The 23,165-nt window shown below is 34.9% G+C and overlaps 1 protein-coding gene across 4 annotated transcripts in view; it reads left to right on the top strand.

Annotated features, from left to right (window-relative positions):
• The window catches only part of LOC125657590 (uncharacterized), a 55,315-nt gene that overhangs the window by 27,614 nt on the left and 4,536 nt on the right, over nucleotides 1–23,165 (top strand). For all 4 annotated transcript variants that reach the window (XM_056148300.1, XM_056148299.1, XM_056148297.1 and 1 more), the window contains exons 13-30: nucleotides 6,611–6,716; nucleotides 9,505–9,605; nucleotides 10,933–11,019; nucleotides 11,188–11,261; nucleotides 12,877–12,961; nucleotides 13,587–13,675; nucleotides 13,866–13,971; nucleotides 14,396–14,584; nucleotides 16,473–17,666; nucleotides 18,441–18,539; nucleotides 18,650–18,793; nucleotides 19,009–19,117; nucleotides 19,225–19,328; nucleotides 19,446–19,631; nucleotides 20,059–20,139; nucleotides 20,220–20,285; nucleotides 21,273–21,353; nucleotides 21,815–21,974. In XM_056148300.1, coding sequence (XP_056004275.1) covers nucleotides 6,611–6,716; nucleotides 9,505–9,605; nucleotides 10,933–11,019; nucleotides 11,188–11,261; nucleotides 12,877–12,961; nucleotides 13,587–13,675; nucleotides 13,866–13,971; nucleotides 14,396–14,584; nucleotides 16,473–17,666; nucleotides 18,441–18,539; nucleotides 18,650–18,793; nucleotides 19,009–19,117; nucleotides 19,225–19,328; nucleotides 19,446–19,631; nucleotides 20,059–20,139; nucleotides 20,220–20,285; nucleotides 21,273–21,353; nucleotides 21,815–21,974 — 3,061 coding nt within the window. The remainder of the gene's footprint in view (nucleotides 1–6,610; nucleotides 6,717–9,504; nucleotides 9,606–10,932; nucleotides 11,020–11,187; nucleotides 11,262–12,876; nucleotides 12,962–13,586; nucleotides 13,676–13,865; nucleotides 13,972–14,395; nucleotides 14,585–16,472; nucleotides 17,667–18,440; nucleotides 18,540–18,649; nucleotides 18,794–19,008; nucleotides 19,118–19,224; nucleotides 19,329–19,445; nucleotides 19,632–20,058; nucleotides 20,140–20,219; nucleotides 20,286–21,272; nucleotides 21,354–21,814; nucleotides 21,975–23,165) is intronic.

Below are 23,165 nucleotides of genomic sequence, written 5' to 3'. Positions count from 1 at the left end.
CTGTTCTAGTGTGTAATACAAACTGTTCTAGTAAGTAATACAAACTGTTCTAGTGTGTAATGCGAACTGTTCTAGTAAGTAATACAAACTGTTTTAGTGTGTAATACAAACTGTTCTAGTGTGTAATACAAACTGTTCTAGTAAGTAATACAAACTGTTTTAGTGTGTAATACAAACTGTTCTAGTGTGTAATACAAACTGTTCTAGTGTGTAATACAAACTGTTCTAGTAAGTAATACAAACTGTTCTAGTAAGTAATACAAACTGTTCTAGTGTGTAATACAAACTGTTCTAGTATGTAATACAAACTGTTCTAGTAAGTAATACAAACTGTTCTAGTGTGTAATATAAACTGTTCTAGTAAGTAATACAAACTGTTCTAGTGTGTAATACAAACTGTTCTAGTGTGTAATACAAACTGTTGTAGTGTGTAATACAAACTGTTCTAGTGTGTAATACAAACTGTTCTAGTGTGTAATACAAACTGTTCTAGTGTGTAATATAAACTGTTCTAGTAAGTAATACAAACTGTTCTAGTGTGTAATACAAACTGTTCTAGTGTGTAATACAAACTGTTGTAGTGTGTAATACAAACTGTTCTAGTAAGTAATACAAACTGTTGTAGTGTTTAATACAAACTGTTCTAGTGTGTAATACAAACTGTTCTAGTGTGTAATACAAACTGTTCTAGTGAGTAATACAAACTGTTCTAGTAAGTAATACAAACTGTTCTAGTGTGTAATACAAACTGTTCTAGTGAGTAATACAAACTGTTCTAGTGTGTAATACAAACTGTTGTAGTGTGTAATACAAACTGTTCTAGTAAGTAATACAAACTGTTCTAGTGTGTAATACAAACTGTTCTAGTGTGTAATACAAACTGTTCTAGTAAGTAATACAAACTGTTCTAGTGTGTAATACAAACTGTTCTAGTAAGTAATACAAACTGTTCTAGTGTGTAATATAAACTGTTCTAGTAAGTAATACAAACTGTTCTAGTGTGTAATACAAACTGTTCTAGTGTGTAATACAAACTGTTGTAGTGTGTAATACAAACTGTTCTAGTAAGTAATACAAACTGTTCTAGTGTGTAATACAAACTGTTCTAGTGTGTAATATAAACTGTTCTAGTAAGTAATACAAACTGTTCTAGTGTGTAATACAAACTGTTGTAGTGTGTAATACAAACTGTTCTAGTGTGTAATACAAACTGTTCTAGTAAGTAATACAAACTGTTGTAGTGTGTAATACAAACTGTTCTAGTGTTTAATGCAAACTGTTCTAGTGTGTAATACAAACTGTTCTAGTGAGTAATACAAACTGTTCTAGTAAGTAATACAAACTGTTCTAGTGTGTAATACAAACTGTTCTAGTGTGTAATACAAACTGTTCTAGTGAGTAATACAAACTGTTCTAGTGTGTAATACAAACTGTTCTAGTGTTTAATGCAAACTGTTCTAGTATGTAATACAAACTGTTCTAATGTGTAATACAAACTGTTCTAGTGTGTAATACAAACTGTTCTAGTGTGTAATACAAACTGTTCTAGTGAGTAATACAAACTGTTCTAGCGTGTAATGCAAACTGTTCTAGTAGGTAATACAAACTGTTCTAGTGTGTAATACAAACTGTTCTAGTGTGTAATACAAACTGTTCTAGTGTGTAATGCAAACTGTTCTAGTAAGTAATACAAACTGTTCTAGTATGTAATACAAACTGTTCTAGTGTGTAATACAAACTGTTCTAGTAAGTAATACAAACTGTTCTAGCATGTAATACAAATTGTTCTAGTATGTAATACAAACTGTTCTAGTGTGTAATACAAACTGTTCTAGTAAGTAATACAAACTGTTCTAGTGTGTAATACAAACTGTACTAGTGTGTAATACAAACTGTTTTAGTGTGTAATACAAACTGTTCTAGTGTGTAATACAAACTGTTCTAGTGTGTAATACAAACTGTTCTAGTGTGTAATACAAACTGTTCTAGTGTGTAATACAAACTGTTCTAGTGTGTAATACAAACTGTTCTAGTGTGTAATACAAACTGTTCTAGTGTGTAATATAAACTGTTCTAGTAAGTAATACAAACTGTTCTAGTGTGTAATACAAACTGTTGTAGTGTGTAATACAAACTGTTCTAGTAAGTAATACAAACTGTTCTAGTGTGTAATACAAACTGTTCTAGTGTGTAATATAAACTGTTCTAGTAAGTAATACAAACTGTTCTAGTGTGTAATACAAACTGTTCTAGTAAGTAATACAAACTGTTCTAGTGTGTAATACAAACTGTTCTAGTGTTTAATGCAAACTGTTCTAGTGTGTAATACAAACTGTTCTAGTGAGTAATACAAACTGTTCTAGTAAGTAATACAAACTGTTCTAGTGTGTAATACAAACTGTTCTAGTGTGTAATACAAACTGTTCTAGTGAGTAATACAAACTGTTCTAGTGTGTAATACAAACTGTTCTAGTGTTTAATGCAAACTGTTCTAGTGTGTAATACAAACTGTTCTAGTGTGTAATACAAACTGTTCTAGTATGTAATACAAACTGTTCTAGTGTGTAATACAAACTGTTCTAGTAAGTAATACAAACTGTTCTAGTATGTAATGCAAACTGTTCTAGTAAGTAATACAAACTGTTCTAGTGTGTAATACAAACTGTTCTAGTATGTAATACAAACTGTTCTAGTAAGTAATACAAACTGTTCTAGTGTGTAATACAAACTGTTCTAGTGTGTAATACAAACTGTTCTAGTGTGTAATACAAACTGTTCTAGTAAGTAATACAAACTGTTCTAGTGTGTAATACAAACTGTTCTAGTGTGTAATACAAACTGTTCTAGTGTGTAATACAAACTGTTGTAGTGTGTAATACAAACTGTTCTAGTGTGTAATACAAACTGTTCTAGCGTGTAATACAAACTGTTCTAGTGTGTAATGCAAACTGTTCTAGTGTGTAATACAAACTGTTGTAGTGTGTAATACAAACTGTTCTAGTAAGTAATACAAACTGTTCTAGTGTGTAATACAAACTGTACTAGTGTGTAATACAAACTGTTCTAGTGAGTAATACAAACTGTTCTAGTGTGTAATACAAACTGTTCTAGTAAGTAATACAAACTGTTCTAGTGTGTAATGCGAACTGTTCTAGTAAGTAATACAAACTGTTCTAGTGTGTAATACAAACTGTTCTAGTGTGTAATACAAACTGTTCTAGTGTGTAATACAAACTGTTCTAGTGAGTAATACAAACTGTTCTAGTGTGTAATACAAACTGTTCTAGTAAGTAATACAAACTGTTCTAGTGTGTAATGCGAACTGTTCTAGTAAGTAATACAAACTGTTTTAGTGTGTAATACAAACTGTTCTAGTGTGTAATACAAACTGTTCTAGTAAGTAATACAAACTGTTTTAGTGTGTAATACAAACTGTTCTAGTGTGTAATACAAACTGTTCTAGTGTGTAATACAAACTGTTCTAGTAAGTAATACAAACTGTTCTAGTAAGTAATACAAACTGTTCTAGTGTGTAATACAAACTGTTCTAGTATGTAATACAAACTGTTCTAGTAAGTAATACAAACTGTTCTAGTGTGTAATATAAACTGTTCTAGTAAGTAATACAAACTGTTCTAGTGTGTAATACAAACTGTTCTAGTGTGTAATACAAACTGTTGTAGTGTGTAATACAAACTGTTCTAGTGTGTAATACAAACTGTTCTAGTGTGTAATACAAACTGTTCTAGTGTGTAATATAAACTGTTCTAGTAAGTAATACAAACTGTTCTAGTGTGTAATACAAACTGTTCTAGTGTGTAATACAAACTGTTGTAGTGTGTAATACAAACTGTTCTAGTAAGTAATACAAACTGTTGTAGTGTTTAATACAAACTGTTCTAGTGTGTAATACAAACTGTTCTAGTGTGTAATACAAACTGTTCTAGTGAGTAATACAAACTGTTCTAGTAAGTAATACAAACTGTTCTAGTGTGTAATACAAACTGTTCTAGTGTGTAATACAAACTGTTCTAGTGAGTAATACAAACTGTTCTAGTGTGTAATACAAACTGTTCTAGTGTGTAATACAAACTGTTCTAGTAAGTAATACAAACTGTTCTAGTGTGTAATACAAACTGTTCTAGTGTGTAATACAAACTGTTCTAGTAAGTAATACAAACTGTTCTAGTGTGTAATACAAACTGTTCTAGTAAGTAATACAAACTGTTCTAGTGTGTAATATAAACTGTTCTAGTAAGTAATACAAACTGTTCTAGTGTGTAATACAAACTGTTCTAGTGTGTAATACAAACTGTTGTAGTGTGTAATACAAACTGTTCTAGTAAGTAATACAAACTGTTCTAGTGTGTAATACAAACTGTTCTAGTGTGTAATATAAACTGTTCTAGTAAGTAATACAAACTGTTCTAGTGTGTAATACAAACTGTTGTAGTGTGTAATACAAACTGTTCTAGTGTGTAATACAAACTGTTCTAGTAAGTAATACAAACTGTTGTAGTGTGTAATACAAACTGTTCTAGTGTTTAATGCAAACTGTTCTAGTGTGTAATACAAACTGTTCTAGTGAGTAATACAAACTGTTCTAGTAAGTAATACAAACTGTTCTAGTGTGTAATACAAACTGTTCTAGTGTGTAATACAAACTGTTCTAGTGAGTAATACAAACTGTTCTAGTGTGTAATACAAACTGTTCTAGTGTTTAATGCAAACTGTTCTAGTATGTAATACAAACTGTTCTAATGTGTAATACAAACTGTTCTAGTGTGTAATACAAACTGTTCTAGTGTGTAATACAAACTGTTCTAGTGAGTAATACAAACTGTTCTAGCGTGTAATGCAAACTGTTCTAGTAGGTAATACAAACTGTTCTAGTGTGTAATACAAACTGTTCTAGTGTGTAATACAAACTGTTCTAGTGTGTAATGCAAACTGTTCTAGTAAGTAATACAAACTGTTCTAGTATGTAATACAAACTGTTCTAGTGTGTAATACAAACTGTTCTAGTAAGTAATACAAACTGTTCTAGCATGTAATACAAATTGTTCTAGTATGTAATACAAACTGTTCTAGTAAGTAATACAAACTGTTCTAGTGTGTAATACAAACTGTTCTAGTGTGTAATACAAACTGTTCTAGTGTGTAATACAAACTGTTCTAGTAAGTAATACAAACTGTTCTAGTGTGTAATACAAACTGTTCTAGTGTGTAATACAAACTGTTGTAGTGTGTAATACAAACTGTTGTAGTGTGTAATACAAACTGTTCTAGCGTGTAATACAAACTGTTCTAGTGTGTAATACAAACTGTTCTAGTGTGTAATGCAAACTGTTCTAGTGTGTAATACAAACTGTTGTAGTGTGTAATACAAACTGTTCTAGTAAGTAATACAAACTGTTCTAGTGTGTAATACAAACTGTACTAGTGTGTAATACAAACTGTTCTAGTGAGTAATACAAACTGTTCTAGTAAGTAATACAACTGTTCTAGTGTGTAATACAAACTGTTCTAGTAAGTAATACAAACTGTTCTAGTAAGTAATACAAACTGTTCTAGTGTGTAATACAAACTGTTCTAGTAAGTAATACAAACTGTTCTAGTGTGTAATACAAACTGTTCTAGTGTGTAATACAAACTGTTCTAGTAATGTGAATGAAGGTCATTGAATTAGAAAAAAAATTATATATATTTTTAGTAATATTTTTGATGTATAGACATTGTCAAAATTTGCATGCCTGTTTGATTGAATTTGATTGGATAAAGTTTGAACTTCTATGATTATTTATCTTGCAAATGAAGGAAATATAGCTAAAGACATATTGTTTATAAAATGATGTATATGTCGATTGAACAGTTCAATTTGACTTACTCAAACAAAAAGACTTTGGATGGGGGATGTCTGGGGAACATCTGTAATGATCTCAGTTACAATTAATGCTATATAGTTAGGTTAAGGTCTATATGAATATCATTCACGTACACAAACTGTAAGCAGCAAAATTAAAGTTTTGAAAATTTTACAAGATGAGGACCCCACCTCCTTAAACATAAAAGGGGCATATTAGCTGCTCAGGATTATATAATAATGACTAATAAAAACATTTATTTTGTACAAAAACAAGAGAAACCCAATAAAACTACATTTTGATAACCGCTTTTAGTGTAAAGAAATATATGAGGAAGAAGTATAGGCTTGCAACCCAATAATTAACTAATCACCAAAATTACGTATTCATGTGCCTGCTTTGTGAGTAAAATGTGTTTGAAATCATTAAATACTGTAATCTTGGCTGAGATTCGGCTTGACTGAATATTTGGACTGACGCCTTCATGGCATCAGTCCAAATATTCAACAAACCAAATCTCAGCAGAGATTATAAATACTGGTGTTATTACTGAAATGCATAAGGCAGAGCAATTTTCATTGAATTCAATTTTTGGTGACAAAATGCCCCTTAAAATAGTAATGAAAAAAATGTGTCATTGTGAATGGTATCATTTGTCAGTGCCAGATATGTAAGGAGAATATTTCTTGAAGATATAGTGTATGTTTTATAGGGTGTATTAAAAGTCTCTTTTTTTTCCTTTGTAGTATGATATCTTAAAGGAGAGTATAGAAGCACTGGAGAAGCTTGGTAACTCCAACATCTGTAAGATGAAGAGTTTGTTTCCCAACAACAGACCCTCTGAGGGATTAGGTAACTATAAGTGACCCTCTGAGGGGTTAGGTAACTATAAGTGACCCTCTGAGGGGTTAGGTAACTATAAGTGACCCTCTGAGGGGTTAGGTAACTATAAGTGACCCTCTGAGGGGTTAGGTAACTATAAGTGACCCTCTGAGGGGTTAGGTAACTATAAGTGACCCTCTGAGGGGTTAGGTAACTGTAAGTGACCCTCTGAGGGGTTAGGTAACTATAAGTGACCCTCTTAGGGGTTAGGTAACTATAAGTGACCCTCTGAGGGGTTAGGTAACTATAAGTGACCGTCTGAGGGGTTAGGTAACTATAAGTGACCCTCTGAGGGGTTAGGTAACTATAAGTGACCGTCTGAGGGGTTAGGTAACTATAAGTGACCCTCTGAGGGGTTAGGTAACTATAAGTGACCCTCTGAGGGGTTAGGTAACTATAAGTGACCCTCTGAGGGGTTAGGTAACTATAAGTGACCCTCTGAGGGGTTAGGTAACTATAAGTGACCCTCTGAGGGGTTAGGTAACTATAAGTGACCCTCTGAGGGGTTAGGTAACTGTAAGTGACCCTCTGAGGGGTTAGGTAACTATAAGTGACCCTCTTAGGGGTTAGGTAACTATAAGTGACCCTCTGAGGGGTTAGGTAACTATAAGTGACTGTCTGAGGGGTTCGGTAACTATAAGTGACCCTCTGAGGGGTTAGGTAACTATAAGTGACTGTCTGAGGGGTTCGGTAACTATAAGTGACCCTCTGAGGGGTTAGGTAACTATAAGTGACCCTCTGAGGGGTTAGGTAACTATAAGTAATCCTCTGATGGCTTAGATAACTATAAGTGACACTCTGAGGGGTTAGGTAACTATAAGTGACCCTCTGAGGGGTTAGGTAACTATAAATGAGAGGGGTTTGAAATTTAGTGGGAATAATCTGACACAGCAATTTCAATTGGTGCTTTGTTAAACAAACTGGTGAACTGAATTTTGGCTTATTTTGGCTTATGAGACACTGATGACAGTTGTAACATTGCTTACAACTTTTGATCTACAATTGATAGAGATTTGATCATCCTTATGGCAAGACATTTCCAATGAAACATGTGAAAGATGTTGTCTACCACAGGCTGGTTAGATAACTTTGAATGACCCTCTGAACTGGTGAACTGAATTGTCTACCACAGGCTGTGCTGTGACATCATGTTATCAATGCAGAAATGTGGTGTTATGACTGGCACATAATATAAATTCTTCTGCAATCATCTTGCCTTTCCAAATTTATCAAGTTGTAATAATTTTAATTCTTATTGTATTCTAGTCTCTGATTGTTCAATTGAGGAATGCATGTTATTTTTGTATAATCTGGTTTGGTGTGGGGACACACCCCCTTGACAACCAGCACCAGAACTATTTTTTTCTCTCTCTCTATTTACATCGCACCACTGTTTTGAGCATTCTATGGAGTAGAAAGTCAGTGTGTACAATAAGTTTCTTCGGTTTAATACACATATTGTATTCTCGTTGTCAATTAGCATCTACTTGTACGCAAATCACTGTTGTAAAACATCTTTCTCTGTATGATGGTCGAATAATATATTAAAACAAAGATATTACTTATATTCGAATTAATGATTTACCAAGTAAGCATTGCCCAGTTCATTTTGAAATACATTTCTCACTGGGGAAGGGGGGGGGGGGGGGGGGGGCGGGGTTGTTTCATGTTTGATCCGCCTTTCAACAAAGCAAACAAAAAATTCATATGTCACATTTTATCACATGACGTCAGTCACATTGACATGTGGATCGCAATTTGTCACTTGCTTATACATATTTTCTTGTGTCAGATTTACTAGTAGCGACAACGTTTCATGCAAGGGTAAGTTTTCATGTAGTAGAAATTTTCACAGAGTTAAAAGCCGCAAATTATTGCATTTTCTGATATTTGAAGACTTACTTTGGTTAGGCCTAAACAATGCAATTTCCCATATTTTCTCAATCTGTCGGAGATGAGCGACTTCAAAGTCGATCTCTAGCCTATCTGTAAAGGGCAGTGAAATATGCATTGCTTGCATAGTCTACACATATTTTCTGTCATGACAAACTTCACCTTCGCTATAATAAATAGGCTCCGTAGAACGCTTCGAGGTTGTTGCTAAGTGAATCATTGCACGGCTCAGTTGACTTGTATTTTTCTGAATTATTGATAAACGAAGGTTAGTACTTTGTCTCTTGCATTAGATTATAAGGAATGACTTTAATTCTGGGGCATATTATATGAGGATAAGCGGAACGGATTATAAAAAAGCATTAACTGACCCAAACCAGGTTATACTCGTATGATATGCCCCAGAATTAAAGTCATTCCTTAAATATTTTTTAAATGTTCAATTTCTTTATCACTACATTTATACACAAATTATTCTCAAAGGCTTTTGTAAGGATTTTCATATATAAAAACTGGGATTTAGAGTGCATATAAAGTTGAACTTTGGCATCTCGAACACCAATATCTCGAATAACATGGATATGTCAAAGTGATTCGGAAGTCCCAACGACTTTCTCTGTAAGTATTTTACCCTCGATATCTCGAATCCTCGGATATCTCAAAGCTTTTTCTCAGTCCCATTAAGTCAGAGATAACAAGTTTGACTGTTCTTTAATATTCATTTAGGTTTAAAACTAATTTCTCAATCTTTTCATATCAAATTTTAGAATACTGAAAACTTTGAAATGGCAGGCTTATGTTAAGCATGTTTTGAAGGAGCTCATTGGTAGTTTAGACATTTGTATGTGTATCTCTGATTTGACAGATTCTCTGATTTATTTGGTCACTTTGACCCAGAGAGGACGTCAGTACCTTCTGGACAAAAAAAGCCATAGCGTAGTTGCTATTCTGAAAGACTGTGTACAGGTATGTTATGAAGACTTCCATAGCACACCTCTTCACTGTAGTCGTACAGGGTATAACAAAAATAGCACTCCTCTTCACTGTAGTCGTACAGGGTATAACAAAAATAGCACACCTCTTCACTGTAGTCGTACAGGGTATAACAAAAATAGCACACTTCTTCACTGTAGTTGTACAGGGTATAACAAAAATAGCACACTTCTTCACTGTAGTTGTACAGGGTATAGCGAAAATAGCACACTTCTTCACTGTAGCTGTACAGGGTATAACAAAAATAGCACACTTCTTCACTGTAGCTGTACAGGGTATAATAAAAATAGCACACTTCTTCACTGTAGTTGTACAGGGTATAACAAAAATAGCACACTTCTTCACTGTAGTTGTACAGGGTATAGCGAAAATAACACACCTCTTCACTGTGGTTGTACAGGGTATAATAAAAATAGCACACCTCTTCACTGTAGTTGTACAAGGTATAATAAAAATAGCACACCTCTTCACTGTAGTCGTACAGGGTATAACAAAAATAGCACACTTCTTCACTGTAGCTGTACAGGGTATAATAAAAATAGCACACTTCTTCACTGTAGTTGTACAGGGTATAACAAAAATAGCACACTTCTTCACTGTAGTTGTACAGGGTATAGCAAAAATAACACACCTCTTCACTGTGGTTGTACAGGGTATAATAAAAATAGCACACTTCTTCACTGTAGTTGTACAGGATATAACAAAAATAGCACACTTCTTCACTGTAGTCTTACAGGATATAGCAAAAATAGCACACTTCTTCACTGTAGTCTTACAGGGTATAGCGAAAATAACACACCTCCTCACTGGTTGTACAGGGTATAGCGAAAATAGAACACCTCTTCACTGTAGTCATACAGGGTATAGCGAAAATAGCACACTTCTTCACTAATCATACAGGGTATAGCAAAAATAGCACACCTCTTCACTGTGGTTGTACAGGGTATAGCGAAAATAGCACACCTCTTCACTGTAGTCATACAGGGTATAGCAAAAATAGCACACTTCTTCACTGTAGTCATACAGGGTATAGCAAAAATAGCACTTCTTCACTGCAGTTGTACAGGGTATTGCAAAAAAGCACAATATATATATATATATATATATATTATATATAGGACACTAGAAATAGTGCAGGGAATAGCAACAGACTTAGATTCTTGAGTGGGTGCTTGTATATTACACAGAATGTCAGTATGAGTAAAAGTCTTCAATATTGTTTTGAAATTTGTTTTTAAAAAATGCTCGCTTCCATTTGATATTGTATAGAATACATTACTGTCTATACTGTGTATTTTAGAGCATTTTCCCAGTATGCTACGAGGAGTATAAGATTGTCGCAATGAAAGATTTACATCAGAAAGACACAGGGCTTTCACCAACACTGGTTCGTCTTTGGTTTCAGTTTGTTTGATTCTTTTAAACAATTGATTTGAAGTTTAATCTGCTGTACAGTTCAATCTTATATGAGTAATTGTACAATGATGATAGATACACTAGTTGTTAGAAATAGTGGAAATGTAATTATTGTGATAAAAGGTTGCTTTTGTGTCAGGTGAACAAGATGATATGTAAGATCAGGGACGAGGTCAAAGATTACAAGGCTTACTACCAGACTACTTTTGAGAAGTAAGTTTATGATAAGTTAATGAGAAGTAAGTTGATGATGGGTTGATGAGAAGTAAGTTAAATTGATGACGGGTTAATGAGAAATAAGTTTATGACGGGTTAATGAGAAATAAGTTTATGACGGGTTAATGAGAAGTAAGTTGATGACGGGTTAATGAGAAGTAAGTTGATGACGGGTTAATAAGAAGTAAGTTTATGATGGGTTAATGAGAAGTAAGTTGATGACGGGTTAATGAGAAGTAAGTTGATGACGGGTTAATGAGAAGTAAGTTGATGACGGGTTAATGAGAAGTAAGTTTATGATGGGTTAATGAGAAGTAAGTTTATGATGGGTTAATGAGAAGTAAGTTTATGACGGGTTAATGAGAAGTAAGTTTATGACGGGTTGATGAGAAATAAGTTTATGACAGGTTAATAAGAAGTAAGTTGATGACGGGTTAATAAGAAGTAAGTTTATGATGGGTTAATGAGAAGTAAGTTGATGACGGGTTAATGAGAAGTAAGTTTATGACGGGTTAATGAGAAGTAAGTTTATGACGGGTTAATGAGAAGTAAGTTTATGACAGGTTAATAAGAAGTAAGTTGATGACTGGTTAATAAGAAGTAAGTTTATGATGGGTTAATGAGAAGTAAGTTGATGACGGGTTAATGAGAAGTAAGTTTATGACGGGTTAATGAGAAGTAAGTTGATGACGGGTTAATGAGAAGTAAGTTGATGACGGGTTAATGAGAAGTAAGTTGATGACGGGTTAATGAGAAGTAAGTTTATGACGGGTTAATGAGAAATAAGTTGATGACGGGTTAATGAGAAGTAAGTTTATGACGGGTTAATGAGAAGTAAGTTGATGACGGGTTAATGAGAAGTAAGTTGATGACGGGTTAATGAGAAATAAGTTGATGACGGGTTAATGAGAAATGAGTTTATGACGGGTTAATGAGAAATGAGTTTATGACGGGTTAATGAGAAATGAGTTTATGACGGGTTAATGAGAAATGAGTTTATGACGGGTTAATGAGAAATGAGTTTATGACGGGTTAATGAGAAGTAAGTTTATGACGGGTTAATGAGAAGTAAGTTTATGACGGGTTAATGAGAAGTAAGTTTATGACGGGTTAATGAGAAGTAAGTTTATGACGGGTAATGAGAAATAAGTTGATGACGGGTTAATGAGAAGTAAGTTTATGATGGGTTAATGAGAAATAAGTTGATGACGGGTTAATGAGAAATGAGTTTATGACGGGTTAATGAGAAGTAAGTTTATGATGGGTTAATGAGAAATAAGTTTATGACGGGTTAATGAGAAGTAAGTTTATGACGGGTAATGAGAAATAAGTTTATGACGGGTTAATGAGAAATAAGTTTATGACGGGTTAATGAGAAGTAAGTTTATGACGGGTAATGAGAAATAAGTTTATGACGGGTTAATGAGAAATAAGTTTATGACGGGTTAATGAGAAGTAAGTTTATGACGGGTTAATGAGAAATAAGTTTATGATGGGTTAATGATCTCTGTAATAAAGACGCACTGTTCTAAAGTCTTCTGTTTATGAGTAAGAGGGAAATAACTGTGCTTAGAAATATTTTTAAAAACATTTTTATTTCTGCAATTTTTAGATATTTCAATGTAACATTGATGGCAGCCCAAAAACTGTACAGCCTTTTGATGGAAGATGTAGCCAAATTGTGTCAAAATCAGCCGGTATGTTAAAATACTTATCTTCTAAACCTTAGTGACATATCCTCAGTTCTAATGTAATGCAGATGTCAAATAGTCTGCATTCTTTTTTAATTTCAGATACACTTTATGTAATGGTCAAACTCCCTGTAAGTGTATCAAGAGTAATCCATATATACTCATATACATATACAATAGGAAACTGAAAATCCTATGGTAAATCTGAATATCGAGGATATGATATAGATATGTAGGATTATAAATAAAGGTTTTCTTTGTCATCTCCTTCAATGAGGAACAACTAAATTTTATTGTTTAGTTTATTTATTTAGGAATAGGCAGATATACAATATAAATACCAGACAATATCACAGAGGAACACATAGTTAAAACGAAAGTTGTTGTTAATTACATAGGATTAAAGGGTAAAGTTTAACAGCTATTTGACTTTAAGAGCACAGTGAATAAATTAATGTTTATGCCTATGCCAAGGATAACCCATGAAAGCCATATGGCTTATTTCCAATGGGGTCCTTGTAATTTGTAACAGCTAAGACAATTCAAATAAGTACAGATCAGTTATCATTATTATGATATGTGTAAGTAGACAGTTTCTGATCTGTTTTTAAACATTAAACTGACATTGTAGAGGAATGCCAATATAGACAGATGCATGCTGGGACTGGCTTACCGCTTAAATCAGCTGGACCAGGCTTGGGTTGTATACATATCAGAGGAGTAAGAAACATTCTTTCATAATTTTCAGCATTCATCAGTTCAGATTTATGTAATTATTTTAGCATATCAGAGCAGATTACAGAAATCCCCTGTATTTTGTTTTGATTTTTCCCATCTTAGATATGTAAGTAATGATATTTCCCTGAGATTTTCGTCTCGACCTTACATGTCTAATGATCACTTGTTGCAGGCAACAGACATGGAGGACATGGTTTCAAGCAGAGCAAGGTCACTGGACCAAAGTCCTCAATGTCAAAATGATGAAACTCATACGAGAGACAGTATCTAAAGACAAGGTAAAGGGGGGTGGTTGTGTTAACAGAAAGGAGACAAACTGATATGTGCATTCTGTGTAGGGACTGGAATTTGTGAATTATGAAGTTGTGAAGCTATGTGAGTTTTGAATCCCTAAGAGTTGGGATGTACCTTGATGATATTGGGTAGGGTATACACAATGTAATAAATTCAAAGACCTGAGAGTGGGAGGATAACACCATAACTTTCTGTGGTTTACAAAGTACAGGATTATTGGGGGGGGGGGGGGGGGGGGGTGGTATGAAAATTCTTGGGTATTCTAAATCTTTTACTGTTTGACAATACATGTTGTTGCATAACAAACAAAATTGATGATAATGGAAACTACATAGAATCATTGAAAACTGAGTCAGCACAATATAGGATTTTTGTAGAGTCCATGTAACAATTTTCTTGGTCTTCCAGTTTGAGGGAGCAGTTGTTCAGGACATCCACAGCATCATTGACACCCCTTCGAGTTCTCTGGTGGGACACAGAATCCGTTCCCTGTCCAATAAGTCCATCACACCCTCTATCAACAGTGCCTTCAGTGGAATGATGTCCTCTCTCCATTCCACTCCACTCTACAGCCGATTCACACCACTCCACAGACAGGTGGGACAGTGCAGGTCCTTCTGACTGTTCTCTGTATATGCCAATATCTATGTCTTTTGATATTATTTAAAGGCCGGCAATTGGGTATAAAAGCAGCCAATCGGTGAAAATGGTGGAATATATGAATTTTCTGGTCACATTCAGATTGCAGCACTTATTTTGCAAAAATAAAGATTAAGCTGTTGTACTGAAATTTTAAAATGGGTATGCTTGTTCCCCTCATAACTCTGCATATATTGGCCATATCTATTTTAGATATAAATTCTCATGAAGTTTTAATTTTGGCCTCAAAAATCTGAAGCAAGGCTAAATTTGTATTTCAAACTAGAGATTGGCAGTTTGTGGGTGTGATTATCTTTTGTTATTGTTTACACCGGATGTTGACTCACATATTACACGAGCATGCTTGTCTAGATAAGTGGGATTGCACCAAAGAAAACATGTAATCAAATCACTGTATAAAGTGGAAAAAAGTACTTAATCATATATCATTGGTAAATCCAGATTTTATTTTTTGATTATATATAATCACATTCCTTTAAAAAATTGGTTAACTTTATAAAAATAACTCATTAGGACTGTTCGGTCTGATCGCTGTTTCAGAGTTTTGCAGGATTGCTGGTACCTTTTCTTGAATAATGTTTGTCTGATTAAGCAACAATCTCCTAGGCCAGTTGTGTAACTCCCATTGTCTCTCACCAATAATGACAAATGTCCAATTGATCAACCATCACTCTAAAATTACTCTCAATCTGGACTCTTACGTGTGGACATTACAATGTCAAAAGAGACAATCACAGATAGTAGGTCTCCAAATATCATAATGGACAAAGTGTTTCTTAATAATCCTTCAATGCACATGTCCTCCATTGCACAGCTACAATTTCCCCCCAAATACTTCTCATAATTGAAAGGTACCAAGAGGAAAATCATAAGTATTAGTATATAATATATACCAATATTTGTGTATATTATCAAAAAACTACATGTTTTAAAAGACATGGATAAAACAATGATGAATTCATTTTGTAGTTCCTAGGGTGAAGTTTTGTTAAAGTAAAAACATATCCTTTCAGTGCCTCACAGATTGAGCAGAGTGGTAGAAAAATGCGGGAAAACTTTAGTTTATTTTGATAAATCATGCCAGTCTCCCTGTTCAAAATATTATCTGCTACAGAGCACGTGTAGAGTCAAGCATCAGACTGCTACTTTTTCTGATAACACTGCTAAGCCCTGCCCTCTTGCCATATATGCTTAATTGCTGTAGGGGTGTAAATTTTTCTAGGTTACTCCCGGCCTTTAAGCATGTTAGCTGTCATTTTGGTGTTGTAAATTTTTGTTGTAAATTGTAATTTACTATTTCATTGACAGAAAACATTAAGGCTTATAAACTTTTGTTATTGATATTTGTGTTATAAAACATATCCAGACGCTCTGAATGAAGCAAAATTACATTATTGTCTTCCCGTACAAAAAATTGATTTCTTTATAATGCTATATATTCAATAGATTCAAAATCTTTATTTTGATAAAATCTTAAACTTAGTTTTAATTCTACTACATGTAATGATATTAAGTTACATACAAAACTATCATATTAGCACATTTTTACAACAAAATAAAATGATCAGGTGTAGGGCTAATATTGCTTTAATAAACTTTAGGCAAGTCAGTCTTTCAAGGTTCATGCACCTGGCATATTTCTATTACAAGAACACCTGTAGTGGTGACATATCTAATAAATTTCAGGAAAGTAAGAGATGAAATCTTTGAAACAGTTTAGACTATGTACATAGAATATGTTGTTTTGAGAGATTGAGAAATGATACAGTGTAATATATGTTGTTTTGAGAGATTGAGAAATGATACAGTGTAATATATATTTCAGGATTCTAAACGATCAAGTGAGAATACTCCAGTTAATCAAATCAAAGATCCCTCAGGGAATCCCGATTCCTGGTTCAGTAAGCTACACATCTCTGTCTCGGCACCTGGTCCATTCAGAGACACACAGTCTCTGTGTGATTTTTCTGAAGAAGAGGAGGAAGGGGTCATGACCTTTTCTAACATTCGACACAGTTCCTCGGTGCCTGAGATGCTGAGTAAGAGTTATGACCATCACCTTGATGTTATGCGACCCAGTCCGAAATTCCCAGTTTTAAAAAGTCATGAAACTGGTGTCAACTCCGTACAGGAGTTAAGGGAAAGCAGTCCATTTCAAACTCCTCCTGAAAATAAACCACCTGCAAATCAGGCAAACAGTGGGATGAACAATTTCTCAGACTGTCCAGGATCTAAAGAGGATGATGAAGTTAATACAGTGGATGAAAGTGATTATTCACATGAAACAAATAAAGAATCTAATACAGACATTAAACAGGAAGGAACAGATGGCTCTCAGCAGGAAGGGGAGACTGCAGGCTTAGAAGGGGAAGTAACTCCATCACAGACTGATTCTCATCAGCAACTCTTAAACCAAAATGCAATGAAAGTGGGTGAAATTCCCCATGGAGACAGGATTGATGGGGACCAGGACTCTTTAGCCGGGGAATTTACCCAGTCTCTGGAGGAAGAGGACAAGGAGGGTGATCATGAGTCGTTGTCCAGCACACAGGACTCTCCCATTCCAAACTTTGATTTCCCACCAGTGTCCGAAGTGGTTACTCTCGACAGTGAAAAATTAACTGAGGATGATCAAAGTGATAAACCAGTCACGAGCATTTCAAATTCAAAGGAACAACAGCAATATGGTGCTTCATCATCTGCAAGTGACAGCAAAGAACCATTGTCCTCCTCAGAGGTGGAAAATTCATCTCCTGAGTGTCGGACCTCATCCTCTGACATTCCCGCCTCCATTAGTTCTGTGAAGTCTGCTTACATTCCAGTGTCTGGTTCCCTGTTTGATGTGCTGGTTCTCCTGCAGAGGATTATTGGCTTTGGTAAAACCCTGTGTCAGACATTCTATAAGTCCACGTCTAGTCACAGAATGACTGAATTAGAGAGTTCTTTTTCCTCATCTACGACTGTCAGCAGTTATTTTGGGGGTGACATGAGGAAGAAACTATATACACAGTTCCATGAGGTATTGTTGAATATTGATAGTGCTGATACAATTTGTTTCAAAGTTTAGAACTTTATACAGTAGAACCTGCTCACAGTAAACATGCTTACAGTGAACACACTTAAAATGAATTCATAACAGCAAAGTTATTTTCATTCCCTTTAGGTTGAAAATATATGAATTTATTAGATATGAATTGCGTTTGTAACAAATTGAAATTGGCCATCCCCAGCGCTTCGCTAAAAATGTGTTGCACTGTGTTGTGGAGACTGGTTACTACTTTGGTAATTTTCGCATGTGTTTGATGGATTAAGTTTTGAAATTTTCTTCTCATTTTGTGGGGGCCAATATTTGTAGACTGCCAAAATTTGTAATTTAGGAAGGTGTAATTGCATGAATATGGTTTCAAATTCTGTGTATTGAAACAGATATTTAGACTGAGCATTTCACTGTGGTTTTAAAGTGGAATACGGACACCCATGAAATCCATGGAAATTGAGCCCTTCATAAAATGAGATGATTTCACATTACTGTAGATTCCTTATTTTACGCGAGTACTAAAATACACTGTATTGCGAAATGAGTCGTATGTGTCAAACCACGAGAACATTAATTCACGAGTGCTCTGTTGATCTAGAGTCTGTTATGTCTTTACATGTATTTTAGCAATTTAAAATTGAGAAGATTCAATTTGCAAGTGATGCTTCTTGCGAAACTACGCGATAATAAACCCCTCGCTTCTATTTAGGAATTTACGGTATTTTCTGTAACACATGAAAATGTTTATCTGCTTAGGTGGTCTGCAACACCCTGACAGTTTATGCTGATAACATTCTGTGTTTGGACCTCTGTGGAACAACTCATAGCGAGGGAACAAGACTGGTGGGGGCAAAGGTCAGTCTTACTATATAAAACGAGCACACGGACAGATGGCATTATTGATACTTTGCATTAAATGATAAAACACACCTGATTTTATGTGAAAAAGTCAATTTTTGAAATAGATGGTTGAGCATCTCCAGAAATGTAAGCGGTCTAACAAGATCTGGGGGTGTCGTCATCAGACACTGGGGATCACCGACTGCTTCCAGTATGTCAACAGACAGACAGACATGTTGTGTGACAGATACGAACCTGTGTCTCAGGCTGTAAGTTCATAGATCTACCATTCAAGGTCAAGAAACAGTTAAAAACTTTATGTTAGATAGATGTAGTGCATGTAATGTATTTTTGGCAAATTGTTTGAGGAATACACATTCAATGATTTGATGCATAGTGATAGATAGCTTTACTGCTGGTTTACCCTGAATAATATTTATGGGTTTCTGAATAACATTTTTAGCCTGCTTTGATGCTGTTTCAGATGTGTATCCGGATGAATATTGTGTCCTCTCTCTTGTCATACTGTGAGGTTTTCTACAAGAAATTGGCCTCTGTTTTCAATTATGAATGGAGCCATGTTTCTCCTACAGGTATGCATACCTACATATATATTTTGAAATACACATTAATACCAGGGAATATATGTAACTCTCATTAATGATATATAATCTTAAATGTGTTGTACACCTTGTTTTAGAATTTTATGGCCTTTCTGAAGATGGTGGTTTAAATTCTATGGATGCATGCAAAAGTCATTTCCAGACTGTTAGAAGATCATTGGCAAGACTTATGGCATACAGGGTAAAGCAAAAAATGTTGTAATGGTATATGTATTAACAACAAAATTTAGTAAATAATCTTTTCATGTGAATAAAGTATTAAACGTATTACTAAACCCTTTGTATGCTTCTGTTTCAGTTGAATTTGTTTGTGTACGATGCCATGATGATCTACCTTACCCTGAGAGACACGCGGCGGTCGATGGCAGCTAATCTTACTCCGCTGACCCAGTTTCTGGGTTCCTATATTGACCTTCTGAATCAATGGCTGTACCTGGATAACTTTCATATTGTGATGGAGAATTTATGGGTCTTCATTGTGCAGGTATCATGCTTCATATTGTGATGGAGAATTTATGGGTCTTCATTGTGCAGGTATCATGCTTCATATTGTGATGGAGAATTTATGGGTCTTCATTGTGCAGGTATCATGCTTCATATTGTGATGGAGAATTTATGGGTCTTCATTGTGCAGGTATCATGCTTCGATGAGATTAGGGTTTCATGTTTTGGGATATGAATTTTGTTGAACTTTTGTTTCACCTTTATACATAGCAAAGCAAGCAATACTGATAAAGCAATTCATATGCATTTGTTTCCAAAAATGCTCTAAAAAGACAATAACAAAAACCGAAATGTACTCTAATTCTAATAGTATGTGTATGTACCGTTATAGGGTAGGAAATGAACTGGTTTACTTGTACGTTTGTGAACACAGTGTAGTAATAAGATCCTAACTGAATTTTTTGCAGAACTTTGAGAAAGAAACTGTCAATTTGGTTCACAATGAAAATTCTCTGGAAGCAGGGGAACATTTGGTTCAGGCTTTTACTGTGAGTCTCATTCTGTTCTGTGGGATTTAACCTCTACAGATTATTATTTGATGATTAACACATTTTTTCCATATTTTCAGATTTTACTGAAGTTGATGTCTAGCAAGGATGCAGGCATACACAGGAACCTCTTATTATCTCAGGCGGTGAGTATCAACATCATGAACCTCTCATTATCTTGGGCGGTGAGTATCAACATCATGAACCTCTTATTATTTCGGGCGGTGAGTATCAACATCATGAACCTCTCATTATCTCGGGCAGTGAGTATCAACATCATGAACCTCTTATTATCTCGGGCGGTGAGTATCAACATCATGAACCTCTTATTATCTCGGGCGGTGAGTATCAACATCATGAACCTCTCATTATCTCAGGCGGTGAGTAATCAACATCATGAACCTCTTATTATCTCAGGTGGTGAGTATCAACATTATGTTTCTCCCATTGTCATATTTAGCTCTCTGGGACAATTGTCAGAAGAGCTATTGTCATACCCCTAACATTGTTGATGGACAGTAAGTTAATATTTATTAGAGGATCCATTTCCAAGAAACTATCAAACCTGTGGATGCAGACAAAACATTCATGATTCTGCATTTTATCTACTTTTTTCCCATTATTGACTGAACAGTTTTTGCAGATTACTATTTTTTTTTAAATAGTTCATATCTTCTAACATAGTTTAAACTTGCACATGAGATGCATTTTATTAATAAAAAATCAAAATTAAACATATTCACGTAAGATGTATCTTTAGATAAACACAACCATCCATGATTTGGATGCAGCATCTGACCTACATTTTCCAGACGAGTGATCAGGTTATAGTTTTTGCAGCAGGTCCTGTCCTCATTAACGTAGGACATGTACCCACCAGGGTTATAATTTTTTCTTCTTTCTGATGTGAATGTTTGAAGCAGACATGGAACACCTTCCTGCACAATGACTTCACTGATATAAAACAAAATTGGTACTTCTCCCATTAATTTCAAATGTTTACCATGCTTTTATTCAAATTTTAACCCTTTTGACGAGCTCTGTCGTCTTCTTGTTAAAAATTTCATATTGCTGTCATGTCTTCATCCAAGGGCAACAGTTTCTTCCGTACCTCATGTTTGACTCTTTTACAGGAATCTGTCATGTTTAAACTACAGATTTACACAACAGCTAGCAATCAGTTGATCGAGCTGTATGAAAAACTCACAGAACATGTAAGTGCAATATATTCTCACCTGTAGAAATGAATCTGATACTGTAAATTACAAGTCTTTGTGGGTAAATGATTTTAATTTACACAACATTTTATTCAAAATAAATGGGATTGGGCAGCAGGGACAGCCTATTTTAGCCCTCTCCCTAAGTGGGTACATGATATTATACATGAGTAATCAAAAATTACATTTTTAACCAATGCTCACAAAATTTAAGTTTTCTGAAAACAAACGGATGTTACATGTTTCATGTTCAAGAAATCAGGCAATGGAATCACAAACTTGTGTTAATCTTGAATTTCACTGTGATGTGTTGGACTGGTGCCTACACCAGTGTAGACATTAGTGAAAACATCAGAGCCAGGTTGAACTCCTGCGTATTATGACATCCTGCTGGGATGCAGAAAGAAATGGCACCCAGGTTTGACCTTGATGATAATGTCATTGTCTTCTGTTTACAGTATTATGGATCTGATACTGTCAGTATTTGTACCCTTGATGCCACAGTCAAGACCATTCTTCATAGAATTCGAGAAGACTTACTTATCTACAGGAAGTGCTTCAGTGGTTCTCATCTTGTCTCCTGGATCATGCACCACCCAGAACTTTTCTATCAGTTTGGTAAGAGTATACTTAACAATTCTAATATTTGCATATGCACAATTTTCCCTTATGCTTTTGTGAATTGAATTGAGACTTGTGGTGTACCATCTTTAGAGAAAAACTACACACCATGATTAATCTTTGTTGTGGTGTAACCCAATTTCTTAAAAGTTATGCCCCTTTAAGTAAATTGGGTTATATAATGAGGGTACATGTTTGTTCATCCAATACGCCGGTTTCGAGATACGTCCGAGTTATTTCCCTTTGAGAACTCTCGTACATAGTAAGGCGCGAAAGAATTTTGTTTACATGCGGGAGTGGGACAGATATTCATCACAGCGTAAGTGAATGTACTCAGTAAGTTTCTCATACACTGTTTGATAACCCGAATTCGACTGATACACAAACTAAGTAAGTGATAAGTATTTAGGGAGTAATTAAATACATAGAATTCTTATCCTATCACGTTATTTCGCTGGTCATAAGTACCATATCCAAGGTATTTCTTGCAAATATGACATTGTTTGTATGTTTCCACTTTGGTAAAACATTTCTTTCGATAGCATTTTGTATTTCCCACATTTACATATTTAAAGAGAAGCCGCTTTTAATACATTTCATCGTCTTCCTCGTTGGCTGTATATCCACTCTGTCCCACTTAGGCATTCAAAGTTCCACTAAATGCACCTCCTATACAGAAGAGTTTGTATCTTGAAACTGGCGTATTCCTATAAAACCTTATTAGTTCACATAGTTTTTGTAAGGGTATTGAAGATGTTGACTGAATTTTCATGGTTGTTATACTCCCACAACAAAGTTGTGGTGGGGGTATACTAGAATCAGGTTGTCCGTCCATCAGTAGATGCAATGGTTTCCGGACTCTAAAGCGTTATCCTTTCCACCTACAGTCACCATATCATACATATAGACTACCCATGGAACGAAGATGTTCCCTATCGATTTTAAGAACAAAGGTCAAGCGCACTGGACATCGAAGTAGCAATATGGTTTTTGGGCTCTCAAGCGTTTTCCTTTCCACCTAGTCACCATATCATACATATGGACTACCCATGGGACGAAGATGTTCCCTATCGATTTTGGGGTCAAAAGGTCTAAGGTCAAGTACACTGGACATCGAAGTAGCAATATGGTTTCTGGGCTCTAAAGCGTTATCCTTTCCACCTACAGTCACCATATCATACATATGGA

This window comes from Ostrea edulis, chromosome 9 (assembly GCF_947568905.1).
Source record: "Ostrea edulis chromosome 9, xbOstEdul1.1, whole genome shotgun sequence".
Lineage (NCBI taxonomy): Eukaryota > Metazoa > Mollusca > Bivalvia > Ostreida > Ostreidae > Ostrea > Ostrea edulis.
The sequence above is the reverse complement of the archived record's forward strand: the minus strand, read 5'-3'. Positions and strand labels throughout refer to the sequence as shown.